This window comes from Panthera pardus, unplaced genomic scaffold (assembly GCF_024362965.1).
Source record: "Panthera pardus isolate Hobbes unplaced genomic scaffold, ASM2436296v1 HiC_scaffold_6, whole genome shotgun sequence".
NCBI classification, from domain to species: Eukaryota; Metazoa; Chordata; class Mammalia; order Carnivora; family Felidae; genus Panthera; species Panthera pardus.
The window spans coordinates 92022577-92047624 of NW_026526991.1; the positions used below are offsets into that span (position 1 = coordinate 92022577).

Here is a 25048-nt window from a genome sequence, read left to right on the forward strand (position 1 = left end):
ACAAACCTTGCTAACACTGTGCACCACAGGCCAGCTTTCTCCTGTAGACCTGCCCCTTCCAATACATCCTTGGCCACGGCCCATTGAAAGTGGTGCCATAAGCAGGGTGAGAAATGGTGCCTGGAAATGTGCGAGCAGCCCCGACAGGAGCCAGCACCACTCCAAAGTGAATCCTGCCCTGGAAAGAAGGGAACATAACCATACACACCTGTCTGACTGTGAACCCAGAAGTGGGCTGGGGCAGACATCTGGTCTGAATGCAGGCCCTGCCCACCAGTGAATGCTTCTCAAGAGACACCACAGGAAAAGCACCCTACAGTTCAGTGCTATTGCATTTCTGGAAAATGCCGGGTCTGACTCAACTCAAGCCCAAGGTAGTCCCAGACTGGCCCACTAACACCACAGGGATAAAACCTGCCCACAAGAGGCAAAGACAGCCACTGCAGACAACTGGACTAAAGGCAAAAGTGGCTTAGCCAAAACAGCAGGGTGCACACTACATGAGAGACACCCCTATGCCACGTTCCAGTGAACAAGGGACACTGCACTCCAGGGTACTACAGGATCTCTTCTTCATAAGGCCACTACTTTCAAGAGCAGAAGACGTAGCTGACTTCTTGAGGAGAAGAGAAATGAGAAGACAGAGGAATATGTCCTACATGAAAGAACAGGACAAAAATGACAGCAAGAGAGCTAAATGAAACAGATAATATGCCTGAAAGAGAATTTAAAGTAATGGTCATAAAGATACTCACTGGACTTGAGAAAAGAGTGGAAGACCTCAGTGAGACTCTCTACAGAGTCAGAAAATGTAAAGAAGAACCAATCACAAAGAACTCAATAACTGAAACTAAAAATATGCTAGATGGAATACATAGTAGACTAGAGGAAGTAGAACAGATCAATGACCTAGAGGACAGAAAGTCATCAAGCTGAGCAGGTGAGAGAGAAAAAATAATAAAAAATGAAAGTAGACTTAAGGAACTCAGCAACACCATGAAGCATAATAATATTTGCATTACAGGAATCCCAAAAGGGGAAGAGAGAGAAAAGGGGGCAGAAAAATTATCTGAAAAAATAACAGCTGAAAAAATTATCTGAAAAAATAACATGAGTCTGGGAAAGGAAACAGAAATCCAGATCCAAGAAGCACAACAAAATCAACCCAACGAGGGCCACACCAACTCACACAATAATTAAAATGGCAAAAAGTACTGATAAAGAGAGAATTTTAGAAGCAACAAGAGAAAAGAAAATAGTTACATACAAGAGAAACCCCATACAGCTATATGCTGATTTTCAGCAGGAATTTTGCAGGCCAGAGGCAGAGTGGCATGATATATTCAAACTACTGAAAGAAAAAAAAAAAAAAAAAAAAACCTGCAGCCAAGAATACTCTATCCAGCAAGACTATCATTCAGAATAGGAGAGATAAAGTTCCTAGACGAACAGAAGTTAAAGGAATCATGACCTACAAGAAATGTTAAAGGGGATTTTGTGAGTAGAAGACCATAAGTAGGAGTATGAAAAGTAGGAAGCACAAAAGCAGTAAAATTAGGCATATTTATAAAAATAAGTCAAGGGGCACCTGGGTGGCTCAGTTGGTTGAGCGTCTGACTTCGGCTCAGGTCAGGATTCCATAATTCATATATTCGAGCCCTGCATCAGGCTCTGTGCTGACAGCTCAGAGCCTGGAGCCTGCTTCAGATTCTGTGTTTCCCTCTCTCTGCCCCTTCCCTGCTCATGCTCTGTCTCTCTCTCTCAAGAATGAATAAATGTTAAAAATTTTTTAAAAATCCGTCAAAAGATTCACAAAATAAAGGGATGCAAATAAAGTATGACACCATATATCTAAAATGTGGGGGGAGAGGAGTAAAGAATGAGTTCAAGCTTAAGTGACCACTAACTTAATATAGATTGCTATAGCATAACATTATATACCTAATTCTAACCACAAATCAAAAACCAGTAATAGATACGCAAAAAATAAAAAGAAAAGAATCCAAGTATATCACTAAAGAAAGCCAGTGAACCATGACAGAGAAGAGCAAGATAAGAAAGGAACAAAGAACTACAAAAACTACCATAAAATAAGTAACAGAATAAATACATACCTGCCAATAATTCCTTCGAATGGAAATGGACTAAACATTCCAATCAAAAGACACAGGGTGACAGAATGAATAAAAAAGCAAGACTCCTCTATAAGCTGCCTACAAGAGTATTGTTTCAGACATAAAGACATAAATAGATTGAAAGTGAGGGAATGGAAAACCATTTACATTGCAAATGGAAGTGAAAAGAAAGTTGAGGTAGCAATACATATATATATCAGACAAAATAGACTTTAAAACCAAGACTGTAACAAGAGACAAAGAAGGACACTATATAATCATACAGGGAACAATCCAACAAGAAGATATAGCAATTGCAAATATTTATGCACCAAACATGGTAACACCCAAATACATGAAGCAGCTAGTAACAAACCTAAAGGAACTAATCAATAGCAATACAATAATACTACGGGACTTTAACATCCCACTTACATCAATGGATAGATCATCCAAACAAGAAAAGAGTGGCTTTGAATTACACATTGGACCAGATGGATCTAACAGACATATACTGAACAATCAATCCTAAAACAGCAGAAACAAATTCTTTCAAGTACATATGGAACATTCTCTAGAATATATCACATATCAGCCCACAAAACAAGTCTCAACAAATTCAAAAAGACTGAAGTCACACCAGGCAACTTTTCCTACCACAAAGCCATGAAACTAGAAATCAACCATAAGAAAAAAACTGGAAAGAGCGCAAATACATGGAGGTTAAATAACATGCTAATGAACAATGAATAGGTCAACCAAGAAATCAAAGAGGAAATTAAAAAATCTATGGAGTCAAATGAAAATGAAAACACATGGTCCAAAATCTTTGGGATATAATAACAAAAGCTGTTCTAAGAGAGGTTTATAACAATACAGACCTGGCTAAAAAGCAAGAAAAATCTCAAGTAAACAACCTAACCTTACACCAAGGAGCTAGAAAAAGAAAAAAACAAAATCCAAAACTAGTAGAAGGAAGGAAATAATAACATCGGGGGGGGGGGGGGGGAATGAAACTAAAAAACAACAGTTCACTGAAACCAGGAACTGATTATTTGAAATGATAAACAAAATTGATAAACCCTTAAACAGACTCAATAAAAAAATGGGGGGGGGGGGGGGACTCAAATAAATAAAATCAGAACTCAAAGAGGAGAATAACAACACCACAGAAATACAAAGGATTATGGGGCGCCTAGGTGGCTCAGTTGGGTGAGTGTCCAACTTCAGCTCAGGTCACAATCTCGCTGTTTGTAGGTTCGAGCTCTGTTTCAGGCTCTGTGCTGTCAGCTCAAACCCTGGAGCCTGCTTCAGATTCTGTGTCTCTCTCTGCCTCTCTCCCATTTGTGCTCTATCTCTGTCTCTCAAAAATGAATAAATGTCAAAAAAAAGAAAGAAATACAAAGGATTATGAGAGAATATTATGAAAAATTATATGTCAACAAACTGGACAACCTAAAAGAAATGGATAAATTCCTAGAAACATATAATCCCCCAAAACTGAAGCAGGGAAAAATAGACAATTTGAACAGACCAATTAGCAGCAATTAAAAAAAGGGTAATCAAACCAGTAATCAAAAATCTCCGAACAAACAAAAGTTCAGGACAAGAAGATTCACATGTGAATTCTACCAAATATTTAAAGAAAAGGTAGTATCTGTTCTTTTACTTTTTTATTTTTTTTTCTTAACGTTTATTTATTGAGAGACAGAGAGAGACAGACCATGAGCATGGGAGGGGCAGAGAGAGGAGGAGACACAGAATCTGAAGCAGGCTCCAGGCTTTGAGCTGTCAGCACAGAGCCCGATGCGGGGCTTGAACTCACAAACCACGAGATCATGACCTGAGCCGAAGTCAGACGCTCAACCAACTGAGCAACCCAGATACCCCTATTCTTTTAAAGAAAGCTCCCAAATTGATTCTATGAGGTCAATACTACCTTAGTACCAAAAGCAGATAAGGACACTACCAAAAAAGAGAACTATAAACCAATATCTCTGATGAATATAGATGCAAAAATTGTCAACAAAATATTAACAAACAAAATCCAACAACACCTTAAAAAAATCACTCTGCATGATCAAGTAAGATTTATTCGTAATCAATCAATGTGATACATCACATCAACAAAAAGGACAGAAACCATAGGATCACTTCAATAGATGCAGAAAAAGCATTTGATAAACTACAATATCCATCTATAATGAAAGCCTTCAACAAAGCAGGCTTAGAAGGAACATACCTCAACATAGCAAAGGCCATATATGAAAAATCCTCAACTAACATCATGCTCAAAACTGAGAGATTTCCCTGAAAATCAGGAACAAGACAAGGATTTCCACTCTCATCACTTTTATTCACCATAGTACTAGAAGTCCTAGCCATAGCAATCAGATAAGAAAAGTAAATACAAGGCATCCAAATTCATAAGGAAGAAGTAAAACTTTCACTATTTGCAGATGACATACAGAAAACCCTAAAGACTGCATCAAAAACTACTAGACCTGATATAAATGAATTCAGCAAAGTCACAGAATATAAAATCAATTTACAGAAATCTGTTGTATTTCTATACACTAATCATGAAGCAGGAGAAAGAGATATTAAGAAAACAACTCAAATTACAACTGCACCAAAAATAATAAAATACCTAGGAATAAGCTTAACCAAAAAGGGGAAATATCTGTACTCCATGAACTATAAAACACTGATAAAAGAAATTGAAAATGATACAAATAAGTAGAAAGATATCCAATGCTCATGGACTGGAAGAATAAATATTGTTAAAATGTCCATGCTACCTAAAGCAATCTACAGATTTAATGCAATCCCTCTCAAAATACCAATAGCATTTTTCACAGAACTAGAACAAACAATCCTAAAACCTGTATGGAACCACAAATAGCCAAAGCATCTTTAAAAAGAAGAATAATAATGGAGGTATCACAATTTCAAATTCCAAGATACACTACAAAGCTGTAGTAATCAAAAGAGTATGGTACTAACAGAAAAACGGACACATAGATTAATGGAACTGGATAGATAGCCCAGAGATAAATCCACAATTATATGGTCAACTAGTTTCAATTTAATTTCAAAGGAAACAAGAATATGCAATAGGGGAAAAGACAGTCTCTTCAAATAAATGCTGCTGGGAAAACTGGACAGCTACATGCAAAAGAATGAAACTGAACCGCTTTCTCACATCATAAGTACACACACACACAAAAAAAACTCAAAATGGAGTAAGGACCTAAATGTGACACCTGAAACCATAAAAATCCTAGAAAAGAGGACAGGCAATTTCTTTGACATTGGCCATAGCAACATTTCTCTAGATATGTCTCATGAGGCAGGGGAAGCAAAAGCAAAAATAAACTATTGGGACAACATCAAAATAAAAAGCTTTTGCACAGCAAAGAAAACAACAGATAAAATTAAAAGAAACCTACTGAATGGGAGAAGATATTTGCAAATAACATACCTGAAAAAGAATTATTATCCAAAGTATATAAAGAACTTACACAATTCAACATCAAAAAAAAATCCAATTAAAAATGGGCAGGAGAGGTGCGCCTTGCTGGCTCAGTCAACTGAGCATTTGACTCTTGATTTCAGCTCAGGTCATGATCCCAGAGTCATGGGATCAAGCTCCATGTCAGGCTCTGTGCTGAGCATGGAGCCTGCCCGATATTCTCTCTCTCTCTCTCTCTCTCTCTCTCTCTCTCTCTCTCTCTCTGTCCCTCTGCTCCTCTCCCCTATTCACTCTCTCTAAAATAAAATTTTTAAAAAATGGGCAGAAGACATGAACAGACTTTTCTCCAAAGAACACACACAGATGGCCAACACACACACGAAACGTCACTGAGTGATGCTCAGTATCACTCACCATAAGGGAAATAAAAATAAAAACCAGGATGAGATACCACCTCACATCTGCCAGAATGACCACAATCAAAAGCAAAAGAAACAACAAATGTTGTCTAGAATGTGAAGAAAAAGGAACACTTGGCCTCTGCTTGTGTGTCCACTGTGGAAAACAGTATGGAGTTCCTCAAAAAATTAAAAAAAGAATTACTGTATGATCCAGTAATTCCACTATTGGGTATTTACCCAAATAATATAGAAACACTAATTCAAAAAGATATACGCACCACTACATTTATAGCAGCATTATTTACCAAGCCAAATTATGGAAGCAGACCAAGTATCTTTCTCTAGACAATGGAAAAAGAAGATGTCAGTGCAGCTGGGTGGCTCAGGCAGTTAAGTGTCCAACTTCAGCTCAGGTCATGATCTCAGAGTTTGTGGGTTGGAGGCCCACATCAGGCTCTCTGCTGTTAGCACAGAACCTGCTTCAGATTCTGTCTCCCTTTCTCTCTGACCCTCCCCACCCATGCTCGTTCTCTCTCAAAAATAAATATGTTTTTAAAAAGATGTGATACAACACACACACACACACACACACACACACACACACACACACACACATACTGGACTATTATTCAGCCATAAACAAGAATGAAAATCTTGCCATCCTCAACAAAATGGATGGAGCTAGAGAGTATAACGCTATGGTCGATAAAAATGTATACAGCTATATACACATAGACATATGGTCAATAAAAATAAAATAATATTTTAGGAGTGCCTGAGTGGCTCACTTGGTTAAGCATCCAACTCTTGAATTCGGCTCAGGTCGTGATCCCAGTGTCGTGGGATAGAGCCCCACATTGGGCTCTGTGCTGAGTGTGGAGCTTGCTTAAGTTTCTCCCTCTCCCTCCCTCTCCCTCTCCCTCTCCCTCTTTTTCTCTTTCTCTTTCTCTTTCTCTTTCTCTTTCTCTTTCTCTTTCTCTTTCTCTTTCTTTCTCTTTCTCTCTCTCTCTCTTTCTCTCTCTCTCTCTCCCCCCTTGGCCCCTGCTTGTACTCTTTCTCTGTCTCTCTAAAATAAAACAATCAATAAAAATAAGATAATACTTTAAACAAGAGAAGAGGTGAAGCATTTTATAATTAATCAGGATGAATACCAGCAGGCTTTATATTGTGTGACAAAAGGGTATGGGGAATATTGTTTACATTTCTCTTGTTTTCTCAAAGGAATCTTCTCAAAGCATTAGCTGACCAAAAAACTCAGGTGTGAGAGTTTGAGCCCAAGATTGAAACCAAAGAGCCAACCTCACCTCAATGCTTATAAACTACTGGTTATTTATAAATTCCTTTTCACTCTAATAATTCTCCCAAGAGATGAGCTATCAGGGGCACATCCCACATTAAGGATCACTGTTTGTCTCCCAGTAATTCTCTATGTTGAATCCTGCTATTTCTTTTTCCCTCTATTTCAGAAATGTCATTAGCAACCATTATACTCCTAAATGAGGCAGCTTTTCCTTTCTTACAGACCATCAGGACTTACATTCTAGGCTTAACATATGGACTTATACCATGACTGAAATATCACTGTATCCCAGATGCTCTGCTTTATAAGGATAAGAGAAAATATCTCAGAAACAAGATGACAAAAAGTTCTTTACAGTTTCTTTTACTTTCTACCTGGCCTATCCTTCACCTTTATGAAATGGATGCACTCTATCCACCTAAATCAATTATTGGCTGTTCAGCCTCTATCTATGCTTATGACTGTGTCAGGCAAAGCAAGTTAGGGATCTACATGGGTTTCGTCCGTGCTTGTCAAATTCAGAACACACACACGTACGCGCGCGCGCACACACACACACACACACACACACACACACACACACACAATTTACCAAACATTGCTGTGCATTAATCCTTAAACTGACAATACCCTTTAAAAACTGTCCTCTAAAAAATCACTTCCTTCATGCTTTTCAGCCAAATTAACATCTTAAACAAAACTGCTGAGAGAGAAAAATCTCCCATATCACAAGACATTTCATTGCCAAGATCTTGGTTTTACTCCTATACACTCTCATGAATGTACACCATAAGTTACTAAACCATGTCCGGATTTCCAAATATACAGTCTTTCAATTTAACATACTCTGGGAAAACTTCTGATAAGAGTTTCTCCAAACCCCTAAATGTGCCTAGTGTTCAGAATGAATCATTAGACCTTAGAGAAATTCACCAAGAAGCTAGACAACTGTGGCCCCCTGTTGGGTAAAGATTCAACTCTCAGTTCTTTGAGAAGATTTGATCAATTATTCCAGGAGCTAAGAGCTGCCAAGAAAATCTATTTAACACTTTCCTCTCAGTGAGAGAGTAGATGACACACTTTCCTAAATTAAAATTTGAAAATGTGCAAAAAAGCCCTGCTACTTATTGAGTTCACATTGTAAGTCAATAAAAAAGACGCATAAAGCAACTACCCGTGCTGCGTGTTGTGCTAGTCTTACAAGAGTCTGGGGGATACTTACGTGTTAAAACAAACCTGTAGACAATCTGTCCCATCAAAAATGTAACTGGAATGCTACAGAATGGAACTACAAATAATAAGATTGATTTCATTTAAATTTAAATAAGCATGTTAAGCTCAAGAAAACATAGAATAAATATGTTAATGGAACCTAGAATTTATATAAAACCTATTCTTATTTTTCCTGAGACCGATTTCACCATTTGCACTGCCTTCCACTCTCACCACACACTCAACGTCCTTCCACTCTCACCACACACTACTCATGAATTTAAGGTACTATGTGGCCTCTCCCAGGAACATTTAAGTTTTACCTCTATGGTAAGATATAGCAAATTATGAATGACAAATTTTATAAAGGGTATTAAATTATTTCAAAAATTTATGAATTTATATTATTCCTACTTAATCTCTTATGCAAATATTTTTAAATGACCTACTGAGAACCACTATAATCTCGCTATTGAAATTTGTATGTTTGAATTTTGAAGCCCATGTCTACTTTTACAAAAAAAAAAATATTGCTATTCTTAGGTGAATGGCATATAAGTACTTGTCTATGATTATTTACCTAAAATGGTCATAGAGTGGTACCAAGGGGACTTACTGAACAAACACCTACTCCATAGTCTGGGTATTGATCAATTTCCAAAGATTCTGATTACAGGAGAAAAAAATAGAAAAATAAAAGAATTTGGGATGAATAAATTACCATCTGGGTGAAAAAAACCCAGTGATAACTACCTTTTGTCACATTTCCATATGGAGGAAAGCAAATCACTATGAAGGTATTGAGTACACATGTAGTTTCAACCCCGTTACGTGCCAGCACACTTGGGCTCCAGCTGCCCGAGACCCTTTGAATCTCTCCCTCACAACCCCTTGTTATATTCCAGTCAACATATACCCTTGTTCACAATGAGTTATTCTTTAGCTTTAGGGCCAGAACTTTCCAACACCTCTACTGTATCTGTGTAAAAGGAAAAGTACTTAATTCCTATTGTGGCTCACTTTGTTCCAGGCACCATGCCAGTTGCTATACGTGTAATACCTCATTTAATCTCCACAATTATTCTATGCCCTAGCTATTACCCACCATCACTTTTATGCACTTTTATTTTAGGTGTGCAAACTCAGAAATCACAGGTGGACAAATCAGAATTTGAATCCCAGGCATTCTGACTTCAAAGTCTAACTTCCTTTCCCCAAAACAGCTCTATTTAATGAAATGGGTAACCATCAAGCATATGTTTATTTGCAAAAAAATTTTAATCTGAGCTACATCTAGAGCTACAGAACCAAATTCTCAAACTTGAACAAGAGACCACCCTTTGAACTAAATGAACTAAGTGAACATTCAAAGTGAAGTACGTTTTGAAAGGAAAATAGAAACTAAAACAAGAGAAACATTTCTGGTGGAGCTATCATATGTATTAAACAAGCCTTATATCATCTCCTCCCTACCTTTTGATTTGCAGGAAATACCAAATGTTTTCCAGATCCCTACTTACCACAGTCTCCTGCTCTCTGGTAATGCCTGTATCTGTGTTCAAAAAAATATTTAAACACGCAGAAGGAGCTTGGCATGTAGGTGTACCCCTTAAACAGCAGGCATCTAACATGTGCTAAAACACCCTGACTGTAAGCAGACAGGGCTTGAGTTGATATTGTCTTCCAAAACAAACAAACAAACCCCCGCTACATTATGGAGCACAATGATTGCCAACACTGCCTGGGCATATCTGTTCAAAACTGAATTTGAGCGGTATTCACCACCTGCTGGGTGCTGATTCAAAAAACTCCGCTTCCCCCAGCACCTCATCTCCTTCTGTAATTTCTCCTCAGGAAGTTCTTTCGTGGCACAGGTTTTGACAAGGTGGCTGATTTTCCCCGTGCTTTCAGATGCTCTGTGACAAGTCACCAAAAACTTTACAGCACCACCACCCCTCCTTTTACAAAGTCATTAGACGTGCCAACTCAGAAGTTGGTCTGAGTTCACTCTACAATAACAACTTGGCGGCCACGTTCATCTGGAAGCATTCCCCCTGGTGGTGCACCACAGGAACACGGGCTTCCTGCAGCCTGCTCCTGGGGGGCAGGGGAAACCTGAAGCTGTCATGGGTGTCACATGCCTGTGAAAGTCACATGCCTGTGTCAGCTCTCTAGGGAAGCTGATTCCCGTCCAATTCTCACAGAGAAGGCTACTCCTGTCTGCAGGCAGGGTTTCACAGCAGCACATCTAGAAGACTGGAGATTTTACTTAAGGTCAACTGTACAAAACACAGAGCAGCCGGAAGACAAAACAGCGAGATCTCAGGTACGGAAGAAGGCTCCCCGTCACCCAATATTCCCTATGGGTAAATAATTCAAATTGCACAATTAAAGTATCATTCCTTGGCATTTATTAAAGCTACCTTTCCCGGGGAAATGTAGCCCTTTATCTCTCACACATTAGCAGGAAGTGAATTTTCTGTTCTCCTCCCAGACAGCGTGTGAACAAGGGGAAAGGCACCCTCAAAGTACACACCTCAGGGGTGGGAAAGGTGTGCAGCAAGAGGCTGTTGCACCCAGAGGCAAGATTTCCCCTGCCTCATAAGGACTGTCCCTTATGCCAGCTGACTCTGGTGATGATCCAAAGAGGCTGCTGTAGGCCCCTGGCCTTTTCCTGTTCTCACTGCTTGCCCACGGCATATCCAGCATACAGTACAAAATGCAAATAGACAGACTTGAATTTCAAAGTAATCATTTTTGTTTTAAAATCCCTCAAAGAGGAAGAATAAACAAGACATTTTAAAATTATTAATTAAAATAACATTTGAAAATTAGCTATAGATTTCCCATCTCCCTTCAATTTGGGTTTCCAGTTAAGACAGGTCACGAGCAAGTGGTCATATACGGAAGGCGTGGTGTTATCAACAACAAAAAATATAAGTGGAAAAAAATGTTAAATAAGTCTATACAGAAATAGTGTAGTTTTCAGGCTAAGAGGAGTTTCTCAAGTCATACAGACCAGGGTTGAGTTCTAAGTCACCACTCTGTTGCTACATGTATGGCTACAGGCAAGATGCCTTACCTCTTAAAATTCAGACCCCTCATTTGTAAAATCAGGGTGAAAACAATACTGACTACATAAAATTGTTGGGGAAAGTAAAGTACAGGCTACTCCATGTACTTAGCGCAATGTCTTGCATATGAAATACTCTGCTCTGAATGATACTATTTTCTGAAATAGTATTTTCTGAAAATACTATTTTCATTTCCCTTTGAAAATCTTTTAAGTAAATCAATTTTAATTTTGTTAGCATGACAACGATCAAGTAATTTTGTAACAACAGAATGTTTTTCAAGAGATAAATATCAAAGTAGTGGGGGTAAAATGGCATGATGTCATTTTGAATTTTAAGATACTACAGCTAAAGATGAAGGCTAGTAAAGGAAGTGTGACAAAACTGATTTCTATCGAAACTGGGGGACAGGTAGATGAGTTCATCACATTAACCTCTCCACTTCTGTGCATGTTTGAAAACCTTCATAATTAAAAGGTTAAAAAGAATGGACTGGTCCATCAATACATATTTATTAAGAATCCTCCAGGAGCCCAATATAGAACTGATGACGTAAGATAACAGTTAACTATTACTTTAAACAAAATCACACAGGCAGGCATCAACTTTACCTTTCTGGTATGATGCCAAGAATCAAAGACTGAGTGAAGGAAAAGGTTTTGATCTGTGAATAGGGATTCTACAGCATCCACAGATGGTGTTTATGCCCACTCATCAGCAGAGCCCCAACAGCATTTCTCCGACAGGGTTCCTCATCTGAACCAGAGAATAAAAAAATGATTTGAATGACTATTTTCTCATTCCTCCCAATGGAGAATTAGTACCCTTCTAGAGACATCAGAGAGAAGTTAATTCATGATATATAATTGATGCCTTAGGTCAGTAAGACTTCATTCTATTGCAGAATCCCAACTACAGAAAGCTGCTGGCACCCCCACTCAGAGGTTTGCTCTTAGTTTATTCACATTTCCACTAACCTTGATGCTCTTGTTTTGAGCATACTGGAAACAGCAAATCAGAAGGTGGAAATCTCTATAGCAGAAGACTGATCACAGGAGAGAAATTTAAAAGTTTATCAAAAATGCATTCAGGAAACCAAAACAGCAGAGCAGCCTGGCCACCTATCTAGAGGGAATTGCTCTAAAAGCCCCACAAGTCCATAATATTTACCGAGTACTTACAATATTGAGTACTTACAAGGAGTTACATGCTTGTAACAGTAATACTCCAAGTCACAAAAACTATTAAATTCTACTCCGTGTACTTTTCCTCAGACAGGGACTAAACCTTCAGAGTTCTGCTGCTCCATGGGACATTACTGGGCAATTTTTATTTCCTTCTTCATATTTATAAATTTTCAAAAACGTCTGTAATGATTGTGCATTACATTTATAATTAGACAAGAACATATTTTTAAAAAATATTTATTTATTCTGAGAGAGCGTGTGCGCATGGCAGGCAGGGGCTGAGAGAGGGAGAGAGAGGGGATCCCAAGCAGGCTCCATCCACACTGTCAGCATGGGCCCAATGTGGGGCTTGAACTAATGAACCATGAGATCATGACCTGAGATCAAGAGTCGGATACTTAACTGACTGAGCCACCCAGGCACCCCTAGATAAAAACATCTTTTAAAGATACTTAATTTGGGGGCACCTGGGTGGCTCAGTCAGTTGAGCTTCTGACTTCAGCTGGCTGGAGCCTGCTTCGGATTCTGGGTCTCTCTCTCTCTCTCTCTCTCTCTCTCTCTGCCCTTGCCCTGCTTTCTCTCTGTCTCTCTCAAAAATAAACAAACATTAAAAAGGTTTTAAAAAACTGATTAAAAAAAATAAAGATACTTAATTTTAGGAAAATTTCACTCCAGGTGACCTGAGTTTTAAACTTTTTAAGTCATTCCACAGTGATCCATTCTCCAAAATTCACAGATAGGTATGCATCTTAGGTATTGCCCTTGGTATTAAGGAAAATGTGACCGAAATGGTGAGAAGAAAACTTGTAGAGAAAAAATCAAAATAATTAAGTGTTAACAGACATCTATTAAACACGATGGACAAGTTTTCAAGAAGCGGGTAGGGGGTCAAGCTTGACCTCGAAGGGCAGAGGTGGGTAGAGGTAACAGGAACAGGCCAAATGACCCAGGACCCTTAAAGAAAGAAAGAGCAGAAGTGTTGGACTTGGCACAGTAGGGAATAAAAAGCCACTGTAAGTTCCTAGAAAAGGCAACAATGCTTCTTCTTCATTCATTCATTTAATAAACAATGATAATAATAAATTACTTACATCACGAAAAATACTCTTGCACATGAAAGGAGGGATCCAGAGACCTAACAAACACAGATCCTACCCTCAGGCAGGTTATTAACAAAGTATCACTACGACATACAAACACAAGAAGGATATCAGTAGGTACGTAAGAGAAGGAGAGGACCTTGGCAGGTGAGTGATGAACAGTCCAGCAGAGGAGACAAAGAGTCTTCACAGAGGAGATAAAATAATGAAAGCAGTATTTGGGGAAGATTACTGGAATAATCTATTCCATCTATTAGTCACTCCTCAAGTTAAGGTGATCTAACTACATTTCTCATTGAATACTGACACTAACTCTGCCACATAGGCATCAGGTCCATTTTACAGATGAGGAAAACTGAAACTCAAAGAGATGGAACTACTTGTCAGGGCTAAGATTCAAACACAGGTGTCTATGATTCCAAACCCAAATTACTTCTAGAATGCCGTACGTATAATCGTTAGAGTGAAAAACATTTACTTAATTCAACTATATGACATATAATTTTTACAGAATTTAACAGACATTTCTATTTCCAGTTCTTGTGAGAATTCCCACCTGGCTAAACCATCCACTACTTCCTGACAGAACTATTTGGCTATCCCCAGTAAGTCTTTCCTTTGACTAAAGACAGTGATTGCATTAATTTAAGTAAGAGTATATACTTCTCTTGAAATGGAAGTACATCTTAAGGAAACCAAATAACCCAAATAGCAAATCTGAGAAAATAAATATAATTTGTGCTGTGTGCAAAAACAAAGAAAAGGTTTGACCAAATAGAGATTTTCCTGGGGCAGATAAGACAGACCAGAGGTGGAGAAATCAGCAAGGAGGCCACTATTGTGATTTAGGTGTGTAATAGAACAAGCCAAGCTTAGGAATAAAAGAGAAAGGGGTGAATCCACAAGACATTTTTTATGGAAGAAACAGTGAGACTATAATCAATACTCTGCCATGCAGAGGAATAAGTACAAAATAAAAGGCTCTGTACATAAAGATTTATGAAGTCAAGATGTACGCTCATGAAACATCTAGAGAGAAAGAAAATATATAGTTATTATGCAACCATGTTCAATCATCAGAGAAAGGGGAAGGAGGAATGCACACCAATAACTGGAACTTAGAGCCTCAGAAGCCAGAGAGGACTGTGATGGCCAGAGGAGCCATAAAAAGGTATGAATTCCAAGCACAGGGAATATCATGGACCTACAATTCCACAGAACAGTAATTCTAAGTAATGATCAGAAGACTCAAAGAAGTCTTGTTAGCATCGATGCCTATTGTCTAGACTCTACATGCTAATCACTATGTCTCACAGTTTCTCTATATTACGTAATCATTAAGGCACTATGACAACCAAACATAGTATTCATCTACAGACTGAAGTTTTTTTTCTCCCTGGACTCAGATCTATGGAAATGTTTTCACTCATAGAAATCCATTAGATCTTTGCCGATATGAAGATACTTCCCACAGTATTTTTAAATGATTATCTAAAGGTTAAGAATGTAATGTTGACTGGTTCATCCTTTGAAACAGAGCAGCTACATACCCTGATGATGAGCAAAGTTTGCTTTGTGTACAGCAGTGTGCTTCCCCAGTGATGTTTTAGTTTGATTAAGGGAAGTTTCTCAAGGGCAGAGCCTCCTAACTTCATTGCCCTTGTCTCTTTCACAAAGACAGGGAAAGTACGGAGAAGGTACTCTACATGTATATATATATATGCCTGCTGAATGAAAGAATTTGAAATTATAATAAAGATCGCATCCTGAAGAGTCAACAGTAGAAAAAAAAAAAAAAAGGAAAATAAACTCTGCTTATAAAGATAGAAGGCTAAACTATGTTTCTTGTTTCAACTTTGGAAAACTATCAGAAACATTGAGGTTTCTCTCTGCATACTGAAGGGAAAGAAAAATCTCCCCCAAAACATCAAAATGTACACAGCTCGAGCTACTTTGCCAAAACAAATATGAAAATCATCACAACCTACCTTCCCACCGAATCCACAACACAAACTTAATAATCTTAAAGGAAACATGAATGTGTTCTTTTTTTTTCCACTAGAAAATTAACTAAATCACTCTTTCTGTTAAACCACCTCGCATCTGTACGCAATGAGAAATCTTTAGGCTCTGTCCCCTCCAGTGTTGGAGACCATGGAGAAGATAAACTCATGTCAATTTCCAAAAATCGCCATGAAGAGTGCTTTTAATTCCCATTAGTCACTGGCATTGTTTGAATAAAATAGGCTCCTCTTTAGACACAATGCACTTTTCAGTTACCTACCACCTACCACCCACTTTACTACCTAACCCTCTTGATTTTTCCGATATGCTTTCATTCTCATTTTAATACATTTCTTCACTTCCTGAATCAAAACATAAAAGGCTAATTTCTCCTAAAATCTGCTAACAAAATGTTAGCAGAAATGTTGCTAACAAAATATAAAAAATATCATAAAGAAATTAATTAGGGGCGCCTGGGTGGCTCAGTCGGTTAAGCAGCCGACTTCGGCTCAGGTCACGATCTCGCGGTCCATGAGTTCGAGCCCCACGTCGGGTTCTGTGCTGACAGCTCAGAGTCTGGAGCCTGTTCCAGATTCTGTGTCTCCCTCTCTCTCTGACCCTCCCCTGTTCATGCTCTGTCTCTCCCTGTCTCAAAAATAAATAAAACATTAAAAAAATTTAAAAAAAAAGAAATTAATTAAATATAAAAGTGACAGGATTTGTCAAAAATAATATATAATAATTAAAGATTCTCTGAATCTCTAGTTAATCTGGGTCACTCTATAATTTACTGCAGGGTTCTGAATTTGAAATGTCCTTAGGAACCCTCTGAGGAGCTTGTGAAAATGAAGAGTCCTGGACTCCTCCCCCTACAATGGACAGTTAAAGCTACTGAGCAGCTCAGAAACGTTCATCCAAGGATCTCTACGTTGGAGACATGGGGTGCATACCTTAAGCATGCCAGATACCTAGTTTAGTGTCAAATGTTAGGCACTTGAATGAAATCACACACACACACACACACACACACACACACACACACACACTCCTACCTAGTGGCCATGGGGGCAAGAATGTGACCACTAGGTGTTCAGTTGAAAAGCTTATCCAAATCTGGATTACAAAAGTAGTTAAATTGGATATTTTTACCAGCCATTAAAGACCACAATCTTGACATCATTAGCCACATTCCAAAAGAACCAAAGCACCCGTTAAGTGGCACCTTTTTAGGAAGTAATTACCAGAAGCCACTCTTATATCAGACTTTGCTTTAGGGGAGGAAGGCCTGACTCTACAAAGAGAGTCAGAAGTTGCAGCCAGTGTCTCAACATTTTAAAAATTCTGTATAGTTTGCTGGAGCGGAGATGAAACATTTATCCTTCTCTTGCAACCACTTTGGTTTCCAGGGGACTGACTCACAGCTGAGGCAGGCGGACGAGAGGTACATCCGTAGACACACACACAACACACACCAAAGTTAACTGAAAAATTTCAAAGTGCCTTTTTATGCCTTTAACTCAAAGATGAACACATTTCAAGGTGACCCAATCCTCAAGTGACAGACAGTGTTTTAAAAGGGCCAGAGCTCTCCACTTAAACAATTTCTAGTGACATGTTTAAATCGTATCCTCAAGGGCTCTATCTGCTGTCCTATTTACTAGTCTTTTTTTCCTGGCAGAGGCATCCCATTTTAAGTGAGCGCTTGAAGTTCGTCTTCCTTCCTAACAATTAAAATCTACGGGGCTTAGATACTTTAAAAAAAATTTTTTAAGAGGCACCATGGAGAACTTTTAATTATTTAACTATACGACCAACCCAAATTATTACTTTGTAGGTTTTTTCTATTTATCAGAACAGTATCAGAATAATAAAAGATAGCCTCATCATCATGCTTACAAGCAAACAGTAAAAGAACTTATAAGGTAAAATCAAAGTTAGCATTCATAAAAGGATAATCATAACATTCACTGTGTATGTATTTTATATATAGAATAGGAAGGATTGTTTTCATCTTTCTTCACTAAAATATTACCCTTAGCCATTACAAAATGAGAAAATTACACTAGAAATCTAAAAATTGGGTTCCTATAGTTAATGAAACATGACAAGCTGGTCTTACTCAGTTCCTTCACAGAAACTACTCCCTGTCAAAAATACCCTTCACCAAAAAACCTCCCCTGAATTGTTCTGTATCTTTCCAATCTGACTACTTCTCTGTAATGATTTACATGACTAACTCCCTTAGCTGACTGTGAGCTACAGGGAGAGCAGAGAACAGGTAATATTCACTTTGGTATCCCAGCTATTCCCATAAGCATCCAGAACCAAGTGCCAGGAACAGTGGGCACTCCACAGTTTGTTTTTTAAAAGACAGACTGGGTGGCTCAGTCTGTTGAGCACCTGGCTCTTGATTTTGGCTCAGGTCATGATCCCAGGGTCGTGGATGAAGCCCCACATCAGACTCTACGCTGACTGTGGAGCCTGCTGGAGATTCTTTCTTCCTCTGCTCCCTCCCCCACTTATACTCTCGCTGTCTCTAAAATAACAAAAAATAAAAAAATACAAAGAGACAAGAAAAAGAAATTTAAAAAACTAAAACCCCTTTACTCTGATCACTTGGAGATCACTTCCAGGTCCCCACCCCAAGACACTCTGAGGCACATCAGCACATCTACATAAGGAACTTCCAGAGGAAGGCTGGTTTTAACATGTCATCCCATAAAATTTCTAATGCAATGACATCTAAACCTACTCTCCAATCTACCAAAGATTGGATATTTCCATTCTCTCCCAAGATAAACTTCTTCTCTGAAACAAACTGCCATGGTTGAGGTGTGGACCATGGGGCTGCCTGGCTGGCTCAATTGATACAGGCTGCGACTCTTCACGTCGGGGTCACGAGTCCAAGCCCCATGTTGGGTGTAGAGCATACTTTAAAAAAAAAAAAGAAGAAGAAGAAGAGGAAAAGAGAAAAAGGTAAAAAAAAAAAAAAAAAAAGTGGATGAATATAAGAAAACAAAAAGCGCTTTGCCTAACTTTAAGATTTAAACTTTCATTCCAGGGGTGCCCAGGTGGCTGAGTTGGTTAAGCATCCAATTCTTAGCTTCAGCTCAGGTCATAATCTCACAGTTGGTGAGTTCCAGCCCCACATCAGGCTCTGACAGCGTGGAGCCTGCTTGGGATTCTCTCTCTCCCTCTCTCTCTCTCTCTCTCTCAATGCCCTTCTCACTCTCTCTCAAAATAAATAAATAAACTTTAATAAATAAATAAATAAATAAATAAAATTTCATTCCAAATACTTAAAAAATTTTAAAATAACTTTGCAGTGGAAAACCACCATTACCAAAATCTACATTCTCCACCAAAGTTATGCTTTAGCAGGAGTGGCAAAAATGAGCTCCCTACATCCCTGATTCTTATCTAAGTTCTTAAAGGGAAAATAAAAATTACAATGCAAGAGGGCACTTGGTTATCACAATCCATTTAAGGTACAGTTTAGGTACATCTATCTAATTTCTTAAATAGACAAAAAAGTAACTGCTTATCACATTCGCAATTATTTTAATTGTAGACTTGGCTTGATGCCCAGCTCCTGAATCAGATGTAGGTCTTTGAAAGCAGGAACTATCTTTGTCCATCTTGTATCCAGGGTAATATTACCCAGTACACAATTCGTACTCAATAACTAACTATTTTGTGAATGAATAAATATGCTTCATAAAATACAAAATCCCATCATGGTTCTTGGTTTGACAACTAGCCAAAACTAATCTCCTTTATCTGTGTTTTAAATAAGTAAGTTGCCCTTTCTGTTTGTTCTGACTTGCACTACAGAAAAGTCTCCACAGAGAAAAATAATCTCTACATTCCTCAGTAATCACAGCCCCTGATCATTCTAATTGCGGATATATGCCTAAAACAACCTCTTATTAATGCGCTACAGAAAATCCATAGACTTGTCCCCATTCCTCCAAATTAAAAATCAGTTTTGTTACTTTTTTTCCTATTGTTTTTCAGATATAAGCTATTTGAAATTTTTCTTTCTGTACACAAAAGCTGACAGATACACAGATACAGAGTGGAAAGGTCTTAGAAGTCACCTAATGCAATATCCCTACTTTCCAGATGTCTCCAAAGAAAATCACAATTGAAATAAAGTCACACTGTCAACATGGTTCCTAAGCCTCTTGGGACAAAACAAATATCAACTTTAATGATATTCAGAAAAGAGGGAGGTGTACATCCACCAGCTCCTGTCTACAAAGAAAGGCCAAGGCAGAAGCCCCAGTTCTCCCAAGCAAGTAGTTCTAAATTCACTTGTTCATTCAACAGTTTCGTTTGAGGGCTTTCTGGCGTGGTAGACGCTATTCTAGGTGCCTGAGATACATCAATGAACAAAAAGAAAGATCACTGCCCATGCTGTACCTACACGTTAGGTAGAACTTTGGAGGCATCCAGGAGAATAAAGAAAAGAACATAGGTTCATTTTAAGAGAATGCGCAAGGCCAGAAGCAAACCTTAGCACCACTAGTGGTTCTCAAACTTGAATGTGTTTCAGAACCATCCAGAGGAATTATTAAAAACTCGGAAGGCCCTGCGCCACCCCAGAGCTTCTGATTCATTAAGATCTCAATGGGGCCTCAAATGTCCATTGACAGATGAAGGGATAAAGGTGTGGTATATATATACAATTGAGTATTACTCAGCAAAAAGAATCAAATCTTGCCATTTGCAGCTACGTGGATGGAACTAGAGGATATTATGCTAAGTGAAATTAGTCAGTTAGACAAAGATAAATATCATATGACTTCACTCATATGTGGAATTTAAGATATAAAACAGATGAACATAAGGGAAGGGAAGCAAAAATAATATAAAAACAGGGAGGGGGACAAAACATAAGAGATTCTTAAATATAGAAAACAAACTGAGGGTTGCCGGGGGGGCTGTGGGTGCAGGGATGGGCTAAATGGATAAGGGGCATTAAGGAGGGCACTTGGGATGAGCACTGGGTGTTATACATAGGGGATGAATCAAAGGAATCTACTCCTGAAATCATTATTGCACTATATGCTAACTTGGATGTAAACTAAAAAATATATATACATATACAATATATACATATACATATATACATATATATGGCAAAAAAAAAAGTAGAAAAAAATATCTCAGTGGGGCCTTAGAATTTACATTTCTAATAAGCTCTCATCTAATGTAGACACTGCTAATCTAGGAAGCAAACTTTGAGAACCACTGACCTAGCTGGAAACAAAACGAGTAACCTGGCCAGAACCATAGGCTGCTTGACACCAGACCCAGATTTAGGGGTTTCTCCCTTCTAACTCCAAAATGGTCAAGTCTTTATGAAGATATACTTGCCCGCTTAGGGCAAACACTGCCCAAAGAAAAACATTCTTTTAGCTCTATGTTTCAGTTGGAGAAAATCAGAAATAAATGCTTTAAGTATAAAAGACCTTAAGCAGATTGCACTGACCACTAAACACTGACATAAAAACTAACATTAAAGTTAGAGAATTTGTTCTTTCTTTCATGTGTCTAAATGCCATGATAAAAGCATGTTTTCCCTAAAGGGCTTTATATCATAAGGGCCAGGTTCAGTCTCAAATGAGCCTATTAATTAAAAAAAAAAAAAATCTATTAACTAAAAGTATATACACTAAAATATAAATAAGTGATTGGATTAGTAACAATTTTAGTTTTTTTTGTGCTAATTGTATTTTCTAAAATTTTTACAATAAACATGCATTTCTTTTGTAATAGGAAAGAGAATAAAAGTTACTTTCTTTAAAAAAGTGACAGTGTTCATTTAAAAAGACCTTTAATTAGAAAACTATAAAAGGCATTAGTTAATATGCAGCATAAATTAATACTAAATGATTTTTTTTCTTAGTACATAAATTCAAATAACTTATTTTACATTTTAAGTTAAATCTCTGTCTGGATTAATGATTAATATCAGTGAAGGAAAAAAATCCTTGAAATATATCTGATTTTATTTAAACAAAGAGAATAAAACAAAACCATGATCCTTTAAATAACTGCATAAAAATTACATTTACTATTATTCTACATAGCAATTGTGGGGTTTTTTTGTCATTTAGGATTTTTTTTAAGTTTATTTATTTTGATGGGAGGAGACAGAAGAGAGAGAAAGCAGAAGCAAACATGTGAGGGAGGGGCAGAGAGAAAGGGAGAGAGAATCCCAAGCAGGCTCCACACTGTAACCACATAGTTGGACGTGGGGCTCAAACTCATGAACCCCAAGTTCATGACCTGAGCCAAAATCAAAAGTCAAATGCTTAACCAACGGAGCTACCCAGGTGCCCCACAGCAATTTTTTGTCATTACTATTACTTTTCAACAAATGTATGGAAGTGATGGGAAATCTTCCAAGTTAAGAAAGCTTTGATTGTATTTCTTGAAAGAAAAATAAACATGTAAGTTTTGGAAAAATAATGTTGTATCCTTGATGTGTACAAAGTTAAGACATCCATATCCCTGAAGATACCAAGGTAAGACCTACACTCCATCTCATACCCCATCCACCATCTATGTGGATCTTCTAATCTAGGGGTATTCCTTATTACTAAAGTCCACATTCCATAGATACAACTAGAGTTTATTTTATTTATTTATTTATTTATTTATTTATTTATTTATTTTTAGAGTTTAAAACATAATCTTCTGGGGCACCTGGGTGGCTCAGTCAGTTAAGCATGGGACTTCGGCTCAGGTCATGATCTCAGGATTCATGAGTTTGAGCCCCACGTCGGACTTTGTGCTGACAGCTCAGAGCCTCCTTTGGATTCTGTGTCTCCCTCTCTTTCTGTGCCTCTCCCTTACTGCTCTCATGCTCTGCCTCTCTCTCTCTCTCTCTCTCTCTCAAAAATAAATAAATACATAAGTACATAAATAAATAAATACATAAATACATAAATATATAAATAAGGCATAATCTTCTAAACAGCAATGACTAAAAGAGAATAAATTTGATGAAGAAATCAAGTGTCTTTATAAATCACACGCTAATGATTTAACAAAATTTCTGGACTACTTTTAGTCTAGAGTACTTAGAACAGTCACTTTTAAAGAAAATAAAGCACCTTATGTGTTATATACAATCATAGCTAATTTTCTGAAAATTAACCTCTAAAAATGTAATTCTATACAATATTACTATTAACACTTATTAGGTACCCACAATGTACCAAACACTTTACATCCTCTCATTTGATCTCCAAACTACCCTATGAAGTACTATTACAACCATTTTACAGATTAAGAAATTTAGGCACAAGTGATTAAGTAATTTGCCCAAAGTCACACAGCTAAAGTGAAGAACCAGGATACAGATACCCCAGCTATGATACTTAAACTGAGATCCTTGACCTTCGGCTCCGATCATGGTTTTGCTACGTTTTGAATTATAAATTTTTCACATTTTAGGAAATCAGAACTAAACTTTTCACCCAGTAATATTTAATAATATCAGTTAAATGAAAAATACTGACATAATTCAGGCACTCTTACAAATCTCTGTACCTCTAAAATCATACACAATTTACAGTAAGTTCTACAGTACAGAGATCTGGCAACTTTTCCACCAGCATGCCTTTTTGGGATACAGCTGTGTTAAAATTATCTACAGAAATCCAGCATGCACAGGGACTCTACTGAGTGGGTACAGAGGTTTTTATCTTGTTTTGTTTGGGTTGCTTTCTGTTTTGGTTTTTTTAGTATTTTGGTTTGGTTTTTGGTTTGGTTTTGTTCTTTGCAACCAGAAAGCTAGAAGGTGAACGCATTAAGTTGGAAGATGAAAGTCGAATCCTTTGCTGTCTTCCGCTTACAACATAAGGCCTGGGTGCCAATGTGCACAAGAGTTCCTAAGTCTCGGAGGATCGGCCTTTGCTCAGGGTGCGTGCGGACCCGGCGCCACCCTTTCCCGCCCCGTCGAGCACTCCCGGCGGCCGACGCCAGGGCACCGGGTGGCGGCAAGCCCCGCGTTCGGCGGAGGGCGGGGGACGGAAGGCGATGGAGACGGGCGAGGACAACCCGCGGGGGCCTTACCCAGCTCCGTGCCCAAGTTGCGAGCGGACATGGCGCGGGCCACAGCAGCAGTCGCAGGCTCCTCAACGCCCAGCTCACCTCCTCCCAGCCCTTCCTGCGTCCCACCCCCTCGGCTCCGGCGCGCTCGCCCCGCCCCTGTCCCTCTGGGGGCGGAGCCGGCGACCTCTGCCCCCGGGCCCTCTGCCCGCCCCGCCCCCCCGGCCCTCTGCCCCCGGGCCCTCTGCCCCCGGGCCCTCTGCCCCCGGGCCCTCTGCCCCCGTCTGCTGCGCCGCGTAGGAATCCTGCCGCCCATCGCCCTGGCTCCTTCCCGCAGGTATGCGACTCGAGCCCTAGCTCCCGAAACAATGCCACCAAAACCCGTTTTAAAATGCTTGAGTTGCCAACTGCACTGAACAAAGACATTTCGAAACTTTTAACTGTAAGATTAAGTAACCAGAGGGGAGAGCATTCCTCCCAGTTACTGTCCGAGGGCAGAGCTCTGCAGCCCCATGCCTGAAGGGCAGCAGCGGTCCCTTAGCCTCGTAAGGGCGGCCAGCGAACAAACAAGGGTCCAGAGCACACTGGGACTTCTAACCTAGACCTCGTGAAAAAAAAGCAGATCAGTTGCCTGAAAAAAAGGGGGGTGGGGCTAGGAGTGAGAAGTCGGCTTTCTCAGCATAGCACTTGCAGTAATTAAGTGGGACAGTGGGCACATCAACTGCCTTTCTAAGGTTCATTTTCCTCGTCTCTAAGAAAAGACTTTGACGATTTCTTAGAGCTCTAAACTCTGAATCTGTAATACTAAGATTTTTTTCAGCCTAACTTTTCTGTAACCAGGAGGTTAAAATTGTCTAGAGTCATTCAACATAGACTACTAGTCAGCTCATCTCTACTCACCATAAAAGGCACCTCCTCTCTGCTGGAAGAAAGAAAACTCCTAGTCGTGGCTTGTCCATCAGGAGCTAGTTACTGTGCTAGGTGCCTTTAGATGTATGATAGCATTTGAGTTTCAGAACAATCCTGCCAAGTATGTATTACATCTCATTGCTATACCTGCAGACACCAAGGTTCTGCGTAAAGAGGCATCCTGGGATACTGGAAACTGAGAAGG

General features: G+C 38.8%; 1 protein-coding gene across 3 annotated transcripts in view; it reads right to left on the bottom strand.

Annotated features, from left to right (window-relative positions):
- DERA (deoxyribose-phosphate aldolase) overlaps positions 1 to 24086 on the bottom strand; it is a 118325-nt gene extending 94239 nt beyond the window's left edge. For 2 of the 3 annotated variants that reach the window (XM_019452087.2, XM_053894702.1), the window contains exon 1: positions 23959 to 24086. In XM_019452087.2, coding sequence (XP_019307632.2) covers positions 23959 to 23989 — 31 coding nt within the window. In that variant the 5' untranslated portion in view covers positions 23990 to 24086. Of the gene's footprint in view, positions 1 to 2114; positions 2168 to 23958 lie in introns of those variants that run through there. The other variant, XM_053894703.1, reaches the window with a different exon arrangement.
- Positions 24087 to 25048: the final 962 nt, after the last annotated feature.